Consider the following 17,711-nt stretch of genomic DNA (forward strand, 5'->3'; position numbering starts at 1 on the left):
ACAGGCCTAGTCCTCTCGCCTACCTAGGGCATCCAGTCCCACCCCTCCAATCTTATAGGGAAACGGAAACTGCTGGTCTACGGTCTGCAGGTGACGGGGAGTGGACCTGGGCCACAGAGTACTTTCAGTAATTCCAATGAAGTGAGCTTGATGTCGTGGAGGTGCCTCACCTGCCTCACTTCATTTGACCTCTGCAGCTACCCAGTGACACAGGTGCCCCTCCCACATCAGAGGAGGAACACACTCTTCCTGACTCTTCCGGGTCAGGCCCTGTTGGGATCCGGAGCCAAGGGAAGCAGACTGAGGCTCAGGCAGTGCTGGTCACTCTGGGAGCCAACAGCTGGGTCAGCCCGGTGTGCAGGGATGGGCCAGGTTACAAACAGTGGGGTTTCCTGGTCGGAAGGGGAGAAGCAGGGTGACTGGCAGGTCTGGGGGCGTGAGGGCGGGGCTGCCCGACAGCCGATTCCTTTTTTAAAAACTATATGTTCTCTCCCCCACATTCTGCAGGAACAGAGGCTGCGGTTCCTTTATTTGGGGCTGATGGAATGGGAGGGACAGGATCCTGCTAGAGAAAGGGGTCCACACAGTTCAGCTGGGACCTCCCTCCTTGTGTAGTGCAAATTTCTGCTCCAGGCAAAAAGCAAGGAGGAAGAGGCGAGGGATGGGCTACTCACAGCTCTAGGAGGTGGGGGTCCCCAGCAGCCAGGGACAGGCTGCCCCGAGCCCCCCAGGGCCCATGAGGAACTGGTGGCTTCTTGGTCTCCGGAGCAGCATCCCCAGCCCCAGCTGCAACATAGCTGGAAAGGGGACTGTCAAATGTCACTCTCCTCCTGGGCATGGTGGATGTGGTAGGATGAGTCTCCCTGTCCTGGCCCAGAACCTTCTGTTTCCAGAGCATGGCACAGCGATGGACCGCACGGTGGAGACTGTGAGCCGCCTGCAACGGGCATCTGGTCAAGTCGTGCTGTGTCTGACCTGCTCCCCGTGAGAAGGCAGGGGACCCTCACCTGCACCTGCTGCTGGGCATGCAGCTGCTGCCGGAGGGCCTTCATGCCACCCGCGAACCGTAAAAGGCGTGTGGCACCCTCCCGGAGGAGCTGCTGCTGGTAGGCCTGTACGGCCTGCTCCTGACGCGCCTTCTTTCTTCTCCTCTCCAGCACAAAGCCCAGCCACGAGGCCCACACCTCCAGAGAGAGGAGAGGAGGCCCAGTTCTCCCTGCTTAAGGCTCCCCCCAGGGCTGTGCCCACGACCCACCCTGGCCTCCCCCGAGGCGTACAGGGACAGCTGGGTGTGGAGCCCCTGTTACCTTTGCCTGTAGTGAGAAGGCCCAGAACCACAGGGCCCGGGCTGTGCCCTGCTGTTCCCGCCTCCTGTTCGCCAGCTATGTGCCAGAAAAAGAAGATTATGGAAGTCAGGGAGGCCACTCTGACCAAAGGGACCTGGTCACTCTGAGACCCTTTTCTAGTAAGGCTGCCCTCCCTCCACTGGGAAGGGCCCAGTGCTGCCTGGCCCTGAGTTGGTGGACCAAGGAGTGATCCTCTGGGAAGAACAAAGGCAGAGCTCTGGGGGAAGGGGGCGAGTGGGGCAGAGTGCTGGGCACAGGAAGGTCTGCTGGGCACAATGCAACCCTGCCTGGTGTTTTAGCACGTCCTTGGTGAAGACTTAAAATGCATTCATATTAATTTTGGGTAATACCCTAATGTGACACTGTAGAAACAGGGCCCTGAAGTGATGGGCTTGTATAGGTCACAGATGAAAGGAACTGGGCAGTGCCGGGAAATGACCAGGGTTGGGGGAGCCCTCAGACAAGGGTGGAATTTAAAATTTTAAATGTGGGGGTGCCATGGAGTATGTGACTCTTGATCTTGGGGTTGTGAGTTTGAGCCCCATGTTGGGTACAGAGATTAAATAAATAAAAATAATAAATGTGGGTTCAGGAGGCAGTGGGAGGGGGAAGGGGCTTCTCCTTGGCTCCCACCTGTTGTTTCCACTGGCGGAAGCAGGCCCGGCTGCGGGTCTGGGCCAGGAGCTGGGCACCCTGCCTTTGCAGGAGCTGGAGAGAGAGCAGCTAAAAGCAGTCAGGGCCCTGCATCCCAATCATCTGGGCACAGCCTTGTGGTGAAAGGCTCTCGGCCCAAGAGAACTGTCCTCCCATCTCCAAGAAGAGTCCTGGATGAAGCTAAGGCTTCCTGTACCAGGCAGGAGCATCGAGCTCTGACACCCCACCCTTCAGGATGAGCTAGGTTTCCCTCTTGGGCCATCTGGTGCCTGGGGGAGACCCGACCCAGAGGCTGGCTTCCCTCAGCCTTCCCAGAAAGGTCCCTGCAGCCTTGTGCCTGCAGGGCGGCAACCACCCAGCACCCATCCTGGCGGTCGTGGGTTCTGCCACAGAGCCCTCCTCTTCCCCAGGTGGTGGTCTCCTGGCCCGGGAGCCGCCGCTTGCCTCACCCGCTTCCTGATGCAGCCCAGATGGTGCGCCTTCCACTGGGCCAGAGCTTGCAGCAGCAGCCGCCAGCCATGGTGTGCAGCCGCCCTCCTGAGCTGGGCTCTCTGCTGGGCCGCCCTCTGGCCTCGGTCCCGCCAGCGCCGAAACCACGTCCTGAGACAACCTAAGGCAGATCCAAGTCAGGGTTTACTTTTTTGGAGGTTTCTACAAACGAATCTGCAAGGTTCAGAGAGCTGAAAAGGTTGTGTCGGGGTAGAGCTGGGGTGTCAGCCTCCACTCGGTGAAACCGCCACATGGGGACGGTGGCCGCTGTGTGTTGACAGCTGTGGCCACCTTCAGTGGCCATGAGCACCCTAGGGACCATAACCTGGTGTGCCGTTTACTATTGTGCCCCCAAAGAGTCAACCAGAACCACCCGCCTGTCGACAGTGACCACGTGTCTGTAGTACCCCCATGAAGCGGCCCACGGAAGGCCACTGGACACCTGGAGGACAAGACTCTGTGTCTGAAGGAATGGGGGGCCATGGCCCTATTTGGCCTGGGAGGAAACCCAGGCTCAGAGAGTCTAAGCTGCTCCAACCAGGCCTTGGAGGAGGCACAGCGTCTGCTATTCTGGGTGCTGCAAGCAGGCGGAGGCTACTGCATGCATTTTGTTTCTGTGTCACCAGATTCTCAAGGGGGAGCAAGCACTTTCCTCTTCTTCTTCTATTTTTTTTTCTTTTAGGTTTTTCCCTTAAGCCCTGAGACAAGTTTCTTTTATAGACAACAGATACTAAGGCACTGATGCCAAGATGGAGGTGTCCTCTGGGAACTGCTGGAGGGGGCAGGGAAGGCAGGTTTGTAGGCCTGGAGGCAAAGCCTTAGGCCCAAGTGCTGATACTTCCTGCATACTGCTTCCAGGGTGTACCTCTCACTGGGTCCTTACGACAACCCCACAAGGCAGCTACTATTATTCCATTTTGCAGATGGGGAAACTGAGGCTCAGAGAGGCCTTAATGGGGCCACACAGCCAGCACCTGACCCTGCCCGTATCAGACACTCTGTTGAATGTGTCTTAGGACACATTACCCTGAACTCCTCCTCCTCCAGCACTCAGCCCCGCCCTCGGGCTGCCAAGGTGTGCCTGAGACTCGAGGCCTTAACTAAGCCCAGAAATGGTTCCGCAGGCACTGAGTGCACATCTGCTATGTGCCGAGAACACAGTGTCTTGTCTTGTGATCTCCCAAATCCTTGTACCACCTGTAAAGGACACAGCAATCCCAGGGCCCACCGTGTGCCACCCAACACCTTCCACGGAAAGCTGCTTGCCCCTCGCTCCTGCAGTCCAGGGTGCAGCCTGTGCCTGTCCCCTCTAACACCTGCTATGGCCACCTGACCCCCACTGGCAAGGCCTCTGCAGTGCTGATGCCAAAACTCTGCCCAAACAGAGGCCCCAGAATGGGCCAAACCCCTCAACTTCTTTCTTGGGAGACACCTGGAAACAGCACTGGTTTCTGGGGTGGGGGGGCAGCTTAAGGACACAGAGAAGCACACTAGCGTGGAGTAGGTGCGGGATGTTTGACCCCCAGGGTTCTGTCCAAAGGAAAGCAGAGATGTGTGTTTAGCCACATAAATAGTGCAGTCAGAACCAAACCAGTTTATCAGTTTTTGTCCTGGAGCAAACCAACAACTTGACCTGTCTTCCCTCCAGTCCGATTTAAAAAATTTGTTTTCATTTCCGGTTGTATTGTCATTTATTCTAACCACTGCTCATGTCCCTACTGCAGGGCCATGGGCCTCAGTTTCCCTGCATCTCACCTGTGCTCCTATCTGACGGTCTTCCCCAGGCTCTCTGTACAGCAGGGAGTCAGGCTGCCCAAGGCCACTACTCCCTGAACACACAAGGACCCAGCGACACAAGGAAGCAAACTCCCTCCCCTTGATTCCTTCATGAGGATCAGATACTAAGCCTCGGTCTTACACCTGAACATCAACTGGTTGGCAACTGGCTGGGAAGAGAACGCTGTGACACGCTGGGTTGAATGGTTACCCCTCCTCCCAAACCCGGAGCCTCATCCTGAACCTCCGAACTGCTGTGACTCGGCAAGACGGTCAGTGTAGTCAGCTGACGCCACCCTGGAGCAGGGCAGGCCCTTAACCCAGGAGGACTGGCGTCCTTCTGAGAGACGTGGTAGTAGGGCAGATAGCCCTGTGCCCGCAGAGGCCGAGGCTGGAGGGATGGGTCTGTGAGCCAGTAAACACCAAGGACTGCCGGGGCTGTCAGAGGCTGAAAGAGGCAAGGAAGGATTCTCCCCTCCAGCCTTCACAGGAATCATGGCCCCGCTAACACCCCAGTTTCAGACATGGCCTCCAGAAGGCCAAGAGAACAATCTTCTGCTGGTGGAAACCTCCCAGTCCGCATTACTGTTATCTCAGCAACAGAAAACTCACACAGGGTAGAAGAATACAAAGACTGAGGGGGAAGAGATGGAACACGAGACAGTTCTATGTCCTTCAGAGCCCCCTCCCCAGCTGCCAGGAACTCCACTCACCCCTATCCAGCACCTTCTGGGCCTCCTTAATGGCACAGTCCTCCTGCTGTCGGTAGTATATCTGCACGGATGCAGCCTCCCGCCACTGCACCAGGACCTAAGGGACAGATGAAGAGCAGAGCCTGACTTCCCGGGACGCCCAGCGCTGTGGGGCTGAGCAGGGACATGGCACCCACACATGTTCCGGAAAACACCGGCCAGCAGCACAGACCCCAGGCCATGGACCAAAGCCCCCAGTCCCCACAGGAAGCAAAGTATCCCAGGCAATGAACTGTTCTATAGGAGTTCAACTTCTGAGCACGCCATCAAGAAGTCAAGGCGTCCCATGGGCATTTGTTCCATTATTAGGTGTTGAACGAAGCTGTGCATCAGATGCGTGCATCTTCATGCAATCCATGAAATCACACTAGCAGAGCACTTTACAAAGAAGTCAAGCAGCCGGGGTTGCCCGCTCCCCAGCTCCTTAGGCACAAATTCCATTCTCTGCAAAAAAGGCCTCCCTTCCCAGCCGGAAGCCAAGCAAGTCTGACAGCAGACTAGGCCTTGACTTTGTCACAGTTCTTCACCCTCTGGAGGCTTCCAAGTTGTCAGGACCAGTCTTCCCCGGCCTTCCAGTGGGAGAACCACTGCTGTTCAGAGCTCCTGGCAAAAATCCTCTCTAAAACAGCCCCCAGTGCCGGGACCACTGCTGTCCCTTCATTTCTTTTTTTTTTTTTTTTTTTTTTTTTTTTTTTTTTTTTTTTTTTTTAAAGACTTCATTTATTTATTTGACAGAGAGAGATCACAAGTAGGCAGAGAGGCAGGCAGAGAGAGAGGAAGGGAAGCAGGCTCCCTGCCGAGCAGAGAGCCCGATGCGGGACTCGATCCCAGCACCCCGAGATCATGACCTGAGCCGAAGGCAGCGGCTCAACCCACTGAGCCACCCAGGCGCCCCATGTCCCTTCATTTCTGAACTACCCTGTTGCATAATACGCCTTCCTCACAGGGTCGTGAGCTGGCACGCCCTTCCTCTTGCAGCACATAGGACAGGCCCCACCAGGTGGCATTTTGGGGCCACTTCCCACAGATGATGACCAACAATCTCACATTCCCGGGGTGCTCTACACTTTTGAGAAAGCCTCTGCAGCCACAAAATCAGCCACAATGAACATCCTCTGACAGATGAAGAGAAGGAGGGCCACACTGACATGGCTTGTCCCAGTGGAAAATTCCACATGTGTAGGAAGTACTGGTTCTTTTTTTTTTTTCCTTCTTTTTTTAAAGATTTTATTTATTTATTTGACAGAGAGAAATCACAAGTAGACAGAGAGGCAGGCAGAGAGAGAGGAAGGGAAGCTGGCCCCCTGCTGAGCAGAGAGCCCGATGCGGGACTCGATCCCAGGACCCTGAGATCATGACCTGAGCCGAAGGCAGCGGCTTAACCCACTGAGCCACCCAGGCGCCCGGAAGTACTGGTTCTGATAAGAACCAGTGTGCTCACTGTGTTTTTATTTTAACAGATATTGGTTCATAATCCAGCAAAAAAAAACAAACAAACCTGCATGGAGGAGGATGAGTGAGCCCATGTCCTGGGTTCCTTGTTCAGTGCCTAGCTTCGGGGTGACCCCCTCGCAGGAGCGAGGTCCCAAACCCTCCTGGGCAACCAGCTGGTCTCCCCAGGCCTCACCTTGGAACACAAGGTTCGCTGGTAGTGAGCGCGTGCTCGGGAGCTTTGCTGGGCTTCGTGCACACGGGCCAGGGTGTTCTCTCTCCAGCGACGGAACACACTCCTGCAGGAACACAGGCCGGGGAGATGAGGGTGTCAGCAGTGCGTATGAGATGGGGGAGGTTCCTGTGAGTCATTCCCGCTTCTTCTGCCCACTCCTCAATTGAGGACAGACTCCTTGTACCTAAGAATATCAGTCTCACCAACAGCCATATTTATGGTGACACACTTGACACAGGGCTGGTGAGCCTCTGCTCCGTGCCAGGCACTGGGGGAGCCCCAGGGGCACCACGGTGAACAAGACCAAATACTATGTCCTCGTGCATGTACGTGACACACAGTGGTGACCAGGCAGTGACAGTACAGGTGAGTCACACCACAGTAAGGCACATAGACGGGAGGTGGCGGAGGGCCGTCGGCCCCTGCCCCGCACTTGCTGCAGAGTTCGCTCAGCGAACTCTGCCTGAGGGGCTGGATGGGGACCTCCCTGAAGGAGGGTAGAAGTGGTAAGTCCACAAGGCCCACCTCCCACAGGCGGCCTGGAATACCATGTGCTGAACAAATACGGAGGAAGGAAAAGAGTGGAATGAGGGAGGCCTGCCGGGAAGGAGAGTGTGAGAGGTTGGTTTAGCAGGCGCTGGAACAGAGAGAGCGAGTGACCTCCAAGGCTGTGAGAGATGCCTCTGGAATCCGTGGAAGGCCTGGAGAGCCAAGCAGGGAGGCAACTGAGTGGAGGCTGAGGCACAGGGGGTCCCTGCAGCTCTGGAGGGGGAGACACAGAATCTTGTAGAGGAGGGAAGAGTGTTGACAGGAGCAAGACAAGGGGGGGCTGTCTCGCAGATGCCCAGGTTGACAGCTGCCTCCTCAAGGCCCCAGTCTGCACACAGCAGCTTCCAGACAAGGGGTGACCCAATGAATGGAGTGCTTGCTGTGGCAAAGCCCAGCAATGCTGTGAGCAGTGCAAGGAGCCAGGCTGCCCTCCCTCCACACCAGCCTGGCCCTGCCTGGGGCTGGAGCGGGCGCCCTGATCCTGAGGCCCTCTGGGAGATGCCGGGGAGACTCACCGCAGTAGCCGCCCCTTGTGCTGCCTCTCCCTGGTTGCCACCTCCTGGAGGATGCTCCGAACCTGGCTCTGATAAGTCTGTGGGAGACCGAGAGGAATGGCGGGCGCAGGGCCCAGTTCCCTCCTTTATCCCTCCCTCAACCGGGGCCCTCCTCCCAGGGGGTGCGATGCTGGAAGTGGGCACTGGCCTAGAGCTCCGAGTCCCACGCCAGTAGAGCACCTGGATAACAGAGAAGATGGTCTTACGAAGTCCTCACCTAGCAAGTCAGGCCACTGGCCTCCTGGACAAGGGGTCACTTTGATGTGGAGGCTGGCCCCCCAGAGGGCACTCATTTTTACTTTGCCAAGCAAGGAAGCCAGAGCTCAGCCCCGTGGCTGAGAGACCCACCATCGTGGGCACACGGAGGCTTATGGGACTCCTCTGGGAGGGGCAGGGAGACCGAGGGAGGGACACAAGATCCCCACCCCACCCCCATCCCACCCGAGGCAAGGGGTGACCGAGGGACCAGCAGAAGCCCCTACCACCCAGGAGCACAGCGCCCCCCGCAGCAAGGTGCACCGGTGGTGCAGGCGGGCGCGCGTCAGCTTCCGCCGCTCGGCAATGCGCAGAGCCAGGCCCTGCGGACAGAGTGGGGGCCAGGAGGGGCTCAGCCATGCCGCCATCTTCACCCGTGGGGTTCTCACCTGCCCCACCCACCCTGCCAAGGCCTCATCTATGACTAGGTATCTCTCAGGGGCTTTGTGGGGATCAGATGGGGCAAGAGCCTGACTTAGGCTCAAGCCATTTGGCAGTTGACACACTTTTTACCCTGAGTAGGATACCTGCAAATGGTTAGACCAAGAATTTTAGGTTCAGTGAGTTCAGACCAGAACCGAAGAACATGGGAGTTTGAGCCAGTCACCTCAGGAAACCAGGTTAGTGCTTGCCCCTCTGCTGCCTAGCCTGTCTCCTGTGCTCAGAGGCAGGTGGCTGCCGAGGGGTGGAAGACAAGCCCACATGCCCGTTCCGAGTCACGCTGACACCCAGCTCCACCTGTCCACAACCACACGTGGTGGCATCTGTGCCAAAGCCTCACCTCCTTCCACCTGTTCCAGGCCCGGTGCAGGAGCCGTGCGGAGTGGAACTCTGCAGCCAGCACTAGGCCCGTCTTCCTGTGGGGATGGCTGGAGTCAGCACTGCAGCCTGGACCCGGCCAGGGCTCTTTCCACCCACACCCCTCACAGTCCCGGGCCCCTGTCTAGTGGTTCTTAAATTAGTGGGGAGGGAGGAATCAAGACGACCTCTGGGGGTACCTGGATGGCTCATTCAGTTAAGTGTCTGCCTTTGGCTAAAGGTCATGATCGCAGGGTCCTGGGTTTAAGCCCTGGGTTGGGCTCCCTACTCAGCAAGGAGCCTGATTCTCCCTCTCTCTTTGCCCCTGTTTGTGAGCATGCTCTCTTACTCATGCTCTCAAATAAATAAATAAATAAAATATTTAAAAAAAAAAAAAAAAGACCTCTGAAGAGCTGCCAAGATTTGGGCTCTCCCCTCAGGAAAGTGAGCATCTACTCAAATTCTCGGAGCCAAACTGACAGGGTTCAAGTACACTGAAGTACACTCATGTGCTGGCGACTCAGGAGATTAAATGTGGCCAGAATCTGAGTGGGGAGATCCTCACAGCACAAAGTGGATGCAGAACAGCATTAAAAGCGGGACAGTGTCTGCTGTGTCCATGTGGGCTGTCTGCCCCACCCTGTCTCCAACCATATGGTGTGGTAAAAACTGCCACCACCTGCCCCTAGGCCACAGCTGCTGGTCCTGTGCTCAGCTATCCTGAAACGGGCTCATCAGTCTATTTTCTGGACGTGGTCACACTGGACCCCACCCAGTGAGTGAGATGCATCCAGTGGATAGGACCTCAGATCCATGGAGCATGTCTGTCCCTAGTCGAGTTCCTGAGGCTGGGAGCTCCATGAAGTACCCCAGGATCCTCCCACTACAGCCCTGGTTCTGTATAGACTATATCAGGCAAAATTTCTAGAACTTAAAACCAGGATCTAGACTAACACAACCCTCCAACAGGCACTCAGAGCTGAGAGTCTACCACTATGGTCGAAGCTGGCCTGAGAGGGGAAGAGCATCAGGGGCAGAAGCGGCCCCTCACTCTGTTCTGAGCCCTCGGGCACTGTCTCTCCAGATGCAGAAAGCCCTCCTGAGTTGGTGGTGGCGGTGGTGGGCCCAGGCCGCTGCTGTCTGCTGCCGCTCCCGGTGCTGTGCTGCTGCCCGCTGGTGCCACGTGGACCAGGACCTCTGCAGGAGCTGCCGCTCTGAGTGAAGGATGGCCTGGGGCAGGATGGCAGGGAGAGAACAGAGTCGGTCCAGCAGCTGGGGGCATAGAAGCCAGGAAGAGTCTATAGGCCACAATTACTGACCAAGGCAAAAGAGATGGGCATTAACGAGCTGCCTTGGCCCAGAAGTCATATGTAAACTCCACTGACAAGAGCAACAGATGTCCCAGGCCCTGCCCTGCCCTGCCTTGTGAGTCCTGGTCACAGGCAGGATGCCCCGCAATGTGGGTCTGGGTGACGTCCCGAGCAGAGGAGACAGTGAGCGCAAAGTCTGAAGCAAGTCCTGCCCGTTCCAGGCACCTCCTCAGGGACGGCCACTTACCATCCTCTCCGCCAAGCGGTTTTCTCGATGCTGAAACATCTTCTGCCACCAAATAGCAAATACTTGCTTCTCCAACGTCTCCCTAAAAAGATAAATAATAACAATAATGGGAAACAAAGCACTGAAGATAAAACAAAATCACTATGAAAAAGAATGAGAAGTTCCAAATAATTGGGGTTTTTTTCCCTTAGGCTATTAAAAGGTGAATAAGTTGAGATGGGAGAGGAAGGAAAGAGAAAGAGAAGGAAAGCAGACAGCAGTGGCCAAAAAGCCCCATGAACGACCCAGTCCTCTCCAAGTTGTTTCCGGTGTCAGCCAAGCATTTGCACAGTATGAATAAGACTGACTTTGAGACGCTGGCTCTTCATTAGTTCAGTTCCACACTGAAATACCAACAGTGCTCAATGGTCAGTACTGAAATCCTTTCTAGTCCGGGCTGACCGGCCTGGTTGCTGTTACACAAATACTTAGGGGAAGTGGTTAAAAACAGAGGCCAGGTCTCCAGGGCTGACCAAGCAAGTCTGAAGTGGGCCACAGGAAAGAATATTTAAAAGAAGTGTTCCATGTGAGGTAGACAGGGAGACAGGTTTGAGAACCACTGCTCTGTCACCTCTGCCTCGGCCTCCCCACTCAGCACAATGATGTGAAGGCCCACAAACGCAGCACTGGTCAACAGCCACTAGGAGCCATGCGTTGGCAAAAGCACGGGACAAAATACACGAGGCAACTGTTTTCAGGCCCTGGACAAGAGGCAACATAGACTGTGATCCTTAGAGTTGAGAAGCAAGTAAGGTGAGCCCTGTGGCCGCCCAGGCTTTCTGCCTTGAGGGCACGTTCTGGACACCAGGGGCAGGGCCACTGAGTCCAAGCAGAACAGGCCAGTCTCACTCAGTTGGGGTAGAGAATAGAGTTCAAGACTGCAGGGGAAGGAATGTATGCATCTATGGCTTTCTAGAACCTGTAGAGACCTCAGAGGCACGCTCACACACACCCTGCACACTGCAAGTGTGTACCTCACTTTCTCTGTGAGTCTGCCCAGTCCACAAGTAAGGCTATACAAGCAGGCTCTGTGAGACCTAGCAGAGTGGCCTCTTCAGGGCTGACTGCTGGATGGAGATTACCAGAAGCTGGAAAGGGCTGGGAGATGGGAGTTCTGGCCCAGTCTGAATGAAGACACTTTTCTGGGAACCCCAGAATTCAGAAAGGATGGCCTCAGGAATAAGCGCCATGCCCTAACTCTGAAGACAAAAATCAAAAAGACTCACACATGGGGCACATGGTACAGCGTGCAACCCTTGATATCAGGGTTGTAAGCTGAAGCACTGCACTTGGTGTAGAGATTACTTTAAAAATATCTTAAAACACAGACACACACACACACACACACCCCACACAAAGAATGAACAGAACCACACTTGATAGGATCAACAGGAAGCACAAGAATAAAGAGCAATTACTGTCTACCAGAATAAAAGGCAAAACCCTTTAAAGGAAAAACAGCTGTCTACAAAAACAATCACCCAAATGTTGGAATCAGCAAACACTTAGAAAGAGTTATTAAAGTGTGTGTACTTAAATGAAGAATGAACAAAATTAGTTACCAGACAGGGAATCTTGGCAGAGAAATAGAACCAAAAGCAAAAAAGAACCAAAATGATTTGGTGGCTTCTCAAAAAGTAAACACAGAATTATTTGATTCAGTAATTCTACTTCTAGGTATACAACCAAAAGAATGAAAAACAGAGACTTATATAGATGTATGTACACCAGTGTTCACAGCAGCATTATTCACAATAGCCAAAAGGTAAAAACTCACGTGTCCATCAACATACAGATGAACAAACTGTGGTATATCCATACAATGGAATATTATTCATCCATAAAAAGAATGAAATTCTGATACATGCTATGACATGGATAAACCTTGAAAACATTATGCCAAGTAAAATAAGCGAGACACAAAAGGTCTAATATTACACAATTACAAACATATATGAGACACCTAGAATAGCCAAATTCAGAGACAGAAAGTAGTTTAGAGGTTCCCAGGGCTGGGAATAGACGGAAATAGAAAGTTAGTGTTTAATGGATACGGAATTTCTGTTTGGGATGATGAAAAAGTTCTGGAAATGCACTCCCCCTGCTTGTGTTCCCTCTCCCCGTCTCTTTAAAAAAAAAGATATTAATTATTTATTTGACAAGGAGAGAGAGATCACAAGTAGTCAGAGAGGCAGGCAGAGAGAGAGGAGGAAGCAGGCTCCCCGCTGAGCAGGGAGCCCCATGCAGGACTCAATCCCAGAACCCTGAGACCATGACCTGAGCCGAAGGCAGAGGCTTAAACCACTGAGTCACCCAGGTGCTCCTAAGTAAATAAAATCTTTAAAATAAAACAAAACAAAACCCAAAGATAAATAAAAACATCTTAAAAGCAAAGTAAGAGAGACAGATTACATTTAGGGGAAAAATGATACAAATGATGGATGCCTTTATACCAGAAATAATGGAGGCCAGAAGACAAGGGAAGAATGTCTTTAAAAGACTTGGGAGGTCTTCTGGGTGGGTCAGATGGTTAAGGGTCTGCCTTTGGTTCAGAGTCCTGGGATCAAGCCCCACATCGGGATCCCTGTTTAGTGGGGAGTCTGCTTCTCCCTCTCCTTCTGCCCCCTCCTATGCTCATTCATTTTCTCTCTCCTGAATGAAATCTTTAAATAAATAAATAAAATTAAATAAATAAATAAAAATAAATAAAGATAGACAGACTGATTGATTCAGGAGTGAGGGGGTAGAGAAACTCATTGTTTTATATCCACGAAAAGGTCCTTTAAAAATGAGACCAAGAGTGAAATAACCATGAACAAAAGCTGAGATAATTTCTCTCCAGCTGATTTATAGTATAAAAATGCTAAAAGACAGGGCACCTGGGTGGCTCAATGGGCTAAACCTCTGCCTTCGGCTCAGGTCATAGTCTCAGGGTCCTGGGATCCAGCCCCGCATCAGGCTCTCTGCTCAGCGGGAGCTTGCTTCCTCCTCTCTCTCTCTGTCTGCCTCTGCCTACTTGTGATCTCTGTCAAATAAATAAATAAAATCTTTTAAAAAGATGCTAAAGGGGCGCCTGGGTGGCTCAGTGGGTTAAGCCGCTGCCTTCGGCTCAGGTCATGATCTCAGGGTCCTGGGATCGAGTCCCACATCGGGCTCTCTGCTCAGCAGGGAGCCTGCTTCCTCCTCTCTCTCTGCCCGCCTCTCTGCCTACTTGTAATCTCTCTCTGTCAAATAAATAAATAAAATCTTAAAAAAAAAAAAAAGATGCTAAAGGACAAAAGCATATAGATGAAAACTCACAAATTGAAGAAACAATTTTCCATATTAGATATGGAAAATATGTGGGTAAATATAAAAGATTTTTTTTAATCTCTTAATTTTTAAAAACGAATTCTGTCTAAACCAAAAATTACATGGGCAAAATATATGACAAGAAATACTATCAAAAATGGAGAGGGGGGCGCCTGGTTGGCTCAGTGGGTTAAAACCTCTGCCTTCGGCTCAGGTCATGATCTCAGGGTCTTGGGATTGAGCCCTGCATCGGGCTCTCTGCTCAGCAGGGAGCCTGCTTCTCTCTCTCTCTCTTTCTGCCTGCCTATCTGTCTGCTTATGATCTCTGTCAAATAAATAAATAAAATCTTAAAAAAAAGAAACATGATGGGGAGGAAAGGAATTCTACTGTTTTTATGTTCTTATATTTAACATGAAGTGGTACAACAGAACTGAATAGAACTGTAGTAAGTCTAACAATGTGTATTGTTAATTCCTATACAAAAGAGGGGTGCCTGGGTGGCTCAGTCGGTTAAGTGTCTGCCTGCAGCTCATGTTATGATCCCAGAGTCCTGGGACCAAGCCCCACATCAGGCTCTGCTCAGTAGGGAGCCTGCTTCTCCTTCTCCCTATGTCTAGTGCTCTACTTGTGATCTCTCTCTGTGTCAAATAAATAAGTAAAATCTTAAAAAAAAAAAAAAACAAAAGAGGGGCAGCTGGGTGATTCGTCAGCTAAGCGCCTGCCTTCAACTGAGGTCATGATCCCAGGGTCCTGGGATCAAGCCCTACATAAGGCTCCCTGCTCAGTGGGGAGTTTGCTTCCTCCTCTCTCTGACTGTTGTTCCCCCTGCTTGTGCCCTCTCTCTCTCTCCCTGCTCTATCAAATAAATAAAACATTTAAAAATAAAATAAAATGATAAATACAAAATACAAAAGGTATAAAAAGCCAATGCAGGAAATAAAATGGAATATTAAAAAATTCTAAATGAACAGCACAGAAAAGGGGAAACAGAGAAACAAAAAACAGATGTAGGCTTCGGCCCAACCACACCAATTACATTAAATGTAAATGAACCACACACTTTAATTAAAAAGCAGAGATGTGGGGCGCCTGGGTGGCTCAGCGGGTTAAAGCCTCTGCCTTCGGCTCGGGTCGTGATCCCAGGGTCCTGGGATCGAGCCCCACATTGGGCTCTCTGCTCCGCAGGGAGTCTGCTTCCTCCTTTCTTTCTGCCTGCCTCTCTGCCTTCTTGTGATTTCTGTCTGTCAAGTAAATAAATAAAATCTTAAAAAAAAAAAAAAAAAAAAGCAGAGATGTCAGGAATCCCTAGGTAGTGCAGTCAGTTGAGCATCTGACTCAGCTTTGGCTTGGGTTGTGAGCTCAGTGTTATGGGATCAGGCCCCAAGCTGGGCTCCATGCTTGGTGTGGAGACTGCCTGGGAGATTCTCCCTCTCCCTCTCCCCATCCCAACCCCTTCATGCTCACTTGCTCACTCTTTCTCAAATAAATAAATAAATGAAAATAAAAAAGCAGAGATTGTCAGACTAGATTTAAAAAAAAAAGACATAAGAGGAAAGCTTTATTAAATATGAAGACAAATAGAGGGAAAGGTAAACCACATAAACTATAAATACAGAAAAAGCTGCTGAGGATATTTTAATAAAAGTCAAAGCAGGTTTTGAGAAACGAAATATTACCAAAAATAAGGAGGTTCATTTCAAAATGATAAAAAGGGACAGTTCATGAGGAAAACATAACAATCTAAACTATACATGGACCAAATAACAGAGATTCCAAACGCATGAAGTAAAACTGGTAGTATTATCGGGAAAAATAGAAAATCCATAATCATAGCTAGAGAATTTTAACACTTCTCTCTAGTAATCGATAGAAAAAACAGACAAACAAAAAAACCAAGGTGGGGGGTGATTCAGTTGGTTGACTGTCTGCCTTCAGCTCAGGTCATGATCCTGGGGTCCTGGGATCCCTGCTCAGTGGGGAGCCTGCTTCTCCCTCTCCCACTCTGCTTTATGCTCACTCTTGCTATCTCTCTCTCTCAAATAAATAAAATACTTAAAAAACAAACAAATACCTTGCCTGAGGAAAGCATCTGCATCCTGGAGACTGACTGGAAAGCCAGGGCTTTGACTGAGTGAACACCAATAACCTCTGCCTCTACAGTTCTCTTCCAGCCTGGTTCTACCTACAGGTCCTGGACCTGAGGTGTGGCCTCCAGCCCAGACATCCTGCCTGCAGACTGGCTGCCCCCACTGCCCATGTCTTTCTATCCTGCCCATTTCTCCTGCCTAATGGGATTTTGCACAATTCAGAGTTTTTCCATAAACTAACTCTTGTATTAATAAAGGCTTTAGGGGGCGCCTGGGTGGCTCAGTGGGTTAAAGCCTCTGCTTTCGGCTCAGATCATGGTCCCAGGATCCTGGGATCGAGCCCCACATCGGGCTCTCTGCTCTGCGGGGAGCCTGCTTCCTTCTCTCTCTCTGCCTGCCTCTCTGCCTACTTGCGATCTCTGTCAAATAAATAAATAAAATATAAAAAAAAAAAAAAAAAAAAAAATAAAGGCTTTAGGAGATTTTTGTTAAAAACCAAGGACCTCTCTTCAGCTCTGAACAGATTTTTCCTTCAATTCAAACACAAAGATTTATGGACCTTTCAAGTTGACTCAAATTTGTGGATGGTTTCTCCCACTTTCCTATTCTACATTCTTAGTCCTATGTTAGCTTTATGTCTCAAATGGTGAAATGTAATCAGTCCAATAAAATATGAAATAACCATGAAAAAAAACAAACAAAACCCAACAACAAACAAAAGCTACAAGGATACAGAAAATTTGAAGATGACTACCAACCAGCTTGTCCTAACAGACATTTACAGAACACTGTATCCAACAAGTATAGTATAAATATCCTTTTAAGGTACACACAGGAAAAAATAAAGTACACATCGAAGGTGCACCAAATCAGATCACATATATTCGGCTGTAAAACATATTAATACATTTCAAAAACTGAAGTTATATAAGGCGTTTTCTAGCCACAATGGATTAAATAATAATTAAAAACAATAATGTATCAAGAAAATTCCTATTTGGATATTAAATAACAGATTTCTTTTTTTTTTTTAAGATTTTATTTATTTGACAGAGAGAGAGAGAGAGATCACAAGCAGGCAGAGAGGCAGGTGTGGGGGGTGAAACAGGCTCCCCACTGAGCAGACAGCCCGATGTGGGGCTCAATCCCAGAACCCTGAGATCATGACCTAAGCCGAAGGCAGAGGCTTAACCCACTGAGCCACCCAGGTGCCCCTCAAATAACATATTTCTAAATAAACCACAGGTCAAGAAAGAAGTCACAAAGGAAATCAGAATATATTTTTAGTTGAATGATAATAAAAATACAGCATGTCAGGATTTGTGGGATAAAGCTAAAGCAGAGGGAAACCTTGCAGCTTAAAATTTTCACAAGAGACAGATTTAAAATTTATAATTTATTGCCAATAACAAAAGAATGGGTGGGCATGCCTGGTTGGCTCAGCTGTAGGAGCATGAATCTCTTGATCTCAGGGTTGTGAGTTCATGCCCCATGTTGGGTGTAAAGATTGCTAAAAATAAAATAAAATAAAATAAAATAAAATAAAATCTAAAAAAAAAATGGGTGATTTGTGCTTCCATCTTTTTTTTTTTTTTAATTTATTTGACAGAGAGAGAGTTCACAAGTAGGCAGAGAGACAGACAGGGTCAGGGGGGAAGCAGGATCCCTGATGAGCAGAGAGCCCAATGTGAGACTCGATCCCAGGACCCTGGGATCATGACCTGAGCTGAAGGCAGAGGCTTAACCCACTTACCCACCCAGGCGCCCTTGTGCTTCTGTCTTAATGTTTTAAAAAAAAAGGAAGGCATATTAAATCCAAAGTAAGTAGAAAGATACAAAATAAAGAGCTAGAATCAATGTAAGAAAAATATACAATAAAAAAATTAGCAAACAAAAG

The 17,711-nt window shown here is 50.5% G+C and overlaps 1 protein-coding gene across 14 annotated transcripts in view; it reads right to left on the reverse strand.

The window, feature by feature from the left end:
- SFI1 (SFI1 centrin binding protein) overlaps positions 1-17,711 on the reverse strand; it is a 102,616-nt gene that overhangs the window by 2,693 nt on the left and 82,212 nt on the right. For 12 of the 14 annotated variants that reach the window (XM_059140917.1, XM_059140916.1, XM_059140925.1 and 9 more), the window contains 12 exons: positions 10,397-10,478; positions 9,891-10,069; positions 8,823-8,898; positions 8,269-8,364; positions 7,748-7,824; positions 6,645-6,747; positions 4,979-5,075; positions 2,450-2,610; positions 1,980-2,054; positions 1,308-1,382; positions 1,008-1,184; positions 675-937 (listed from right to left, as the gene is read on the reverse strand). In XM_059140917.1, the coding sequence (XP_058996900.1) occupies positions 675-937; positions 1,008-1,184; positions 1,308-1,382; positions 1,980-2,054; positions 2,450-2,610; positions 4,979-5,075; positions 6,645-6,747; positions 7,748-7,824; positions 8,269-8,364; positions 8,823-8,898; positions 9,891-10,069; positions 10,397-10,478 (1,461 nt within the window). The remainder of the gene's footprint in view (positions 1-674; positions 938-1,007; positions 1,185-1,307; positions 1,383-1,979; positions 2,055-2,449; positions 2,611-4,978; positions 5,076-6,644; positions 6,748-7,747; positions 7,825-8,268; positions 8,365-8,822; positions 8,899-9,890; positions 10,070-10,396; positions 10,479-17,711) is intronic. The other 2 variants (XM_059140927.1, XM_059140926.1) reach the window with 2 other exon arrangements.

Source organism: Mustela lutreola, chromosome 11, assembly GCF_030435805.1.
Source record: "Mustela lutreola isolate mMusLut2 chromosome 11, mMusLut2.pri, whole genome shotgun sequence".
Classification (NCBI taxonomy): Eukaryota; Metazoa; Chordata; class Mammalia; order Carnivora; family Mustelidae; genus Mustela; species Mustela lutreola.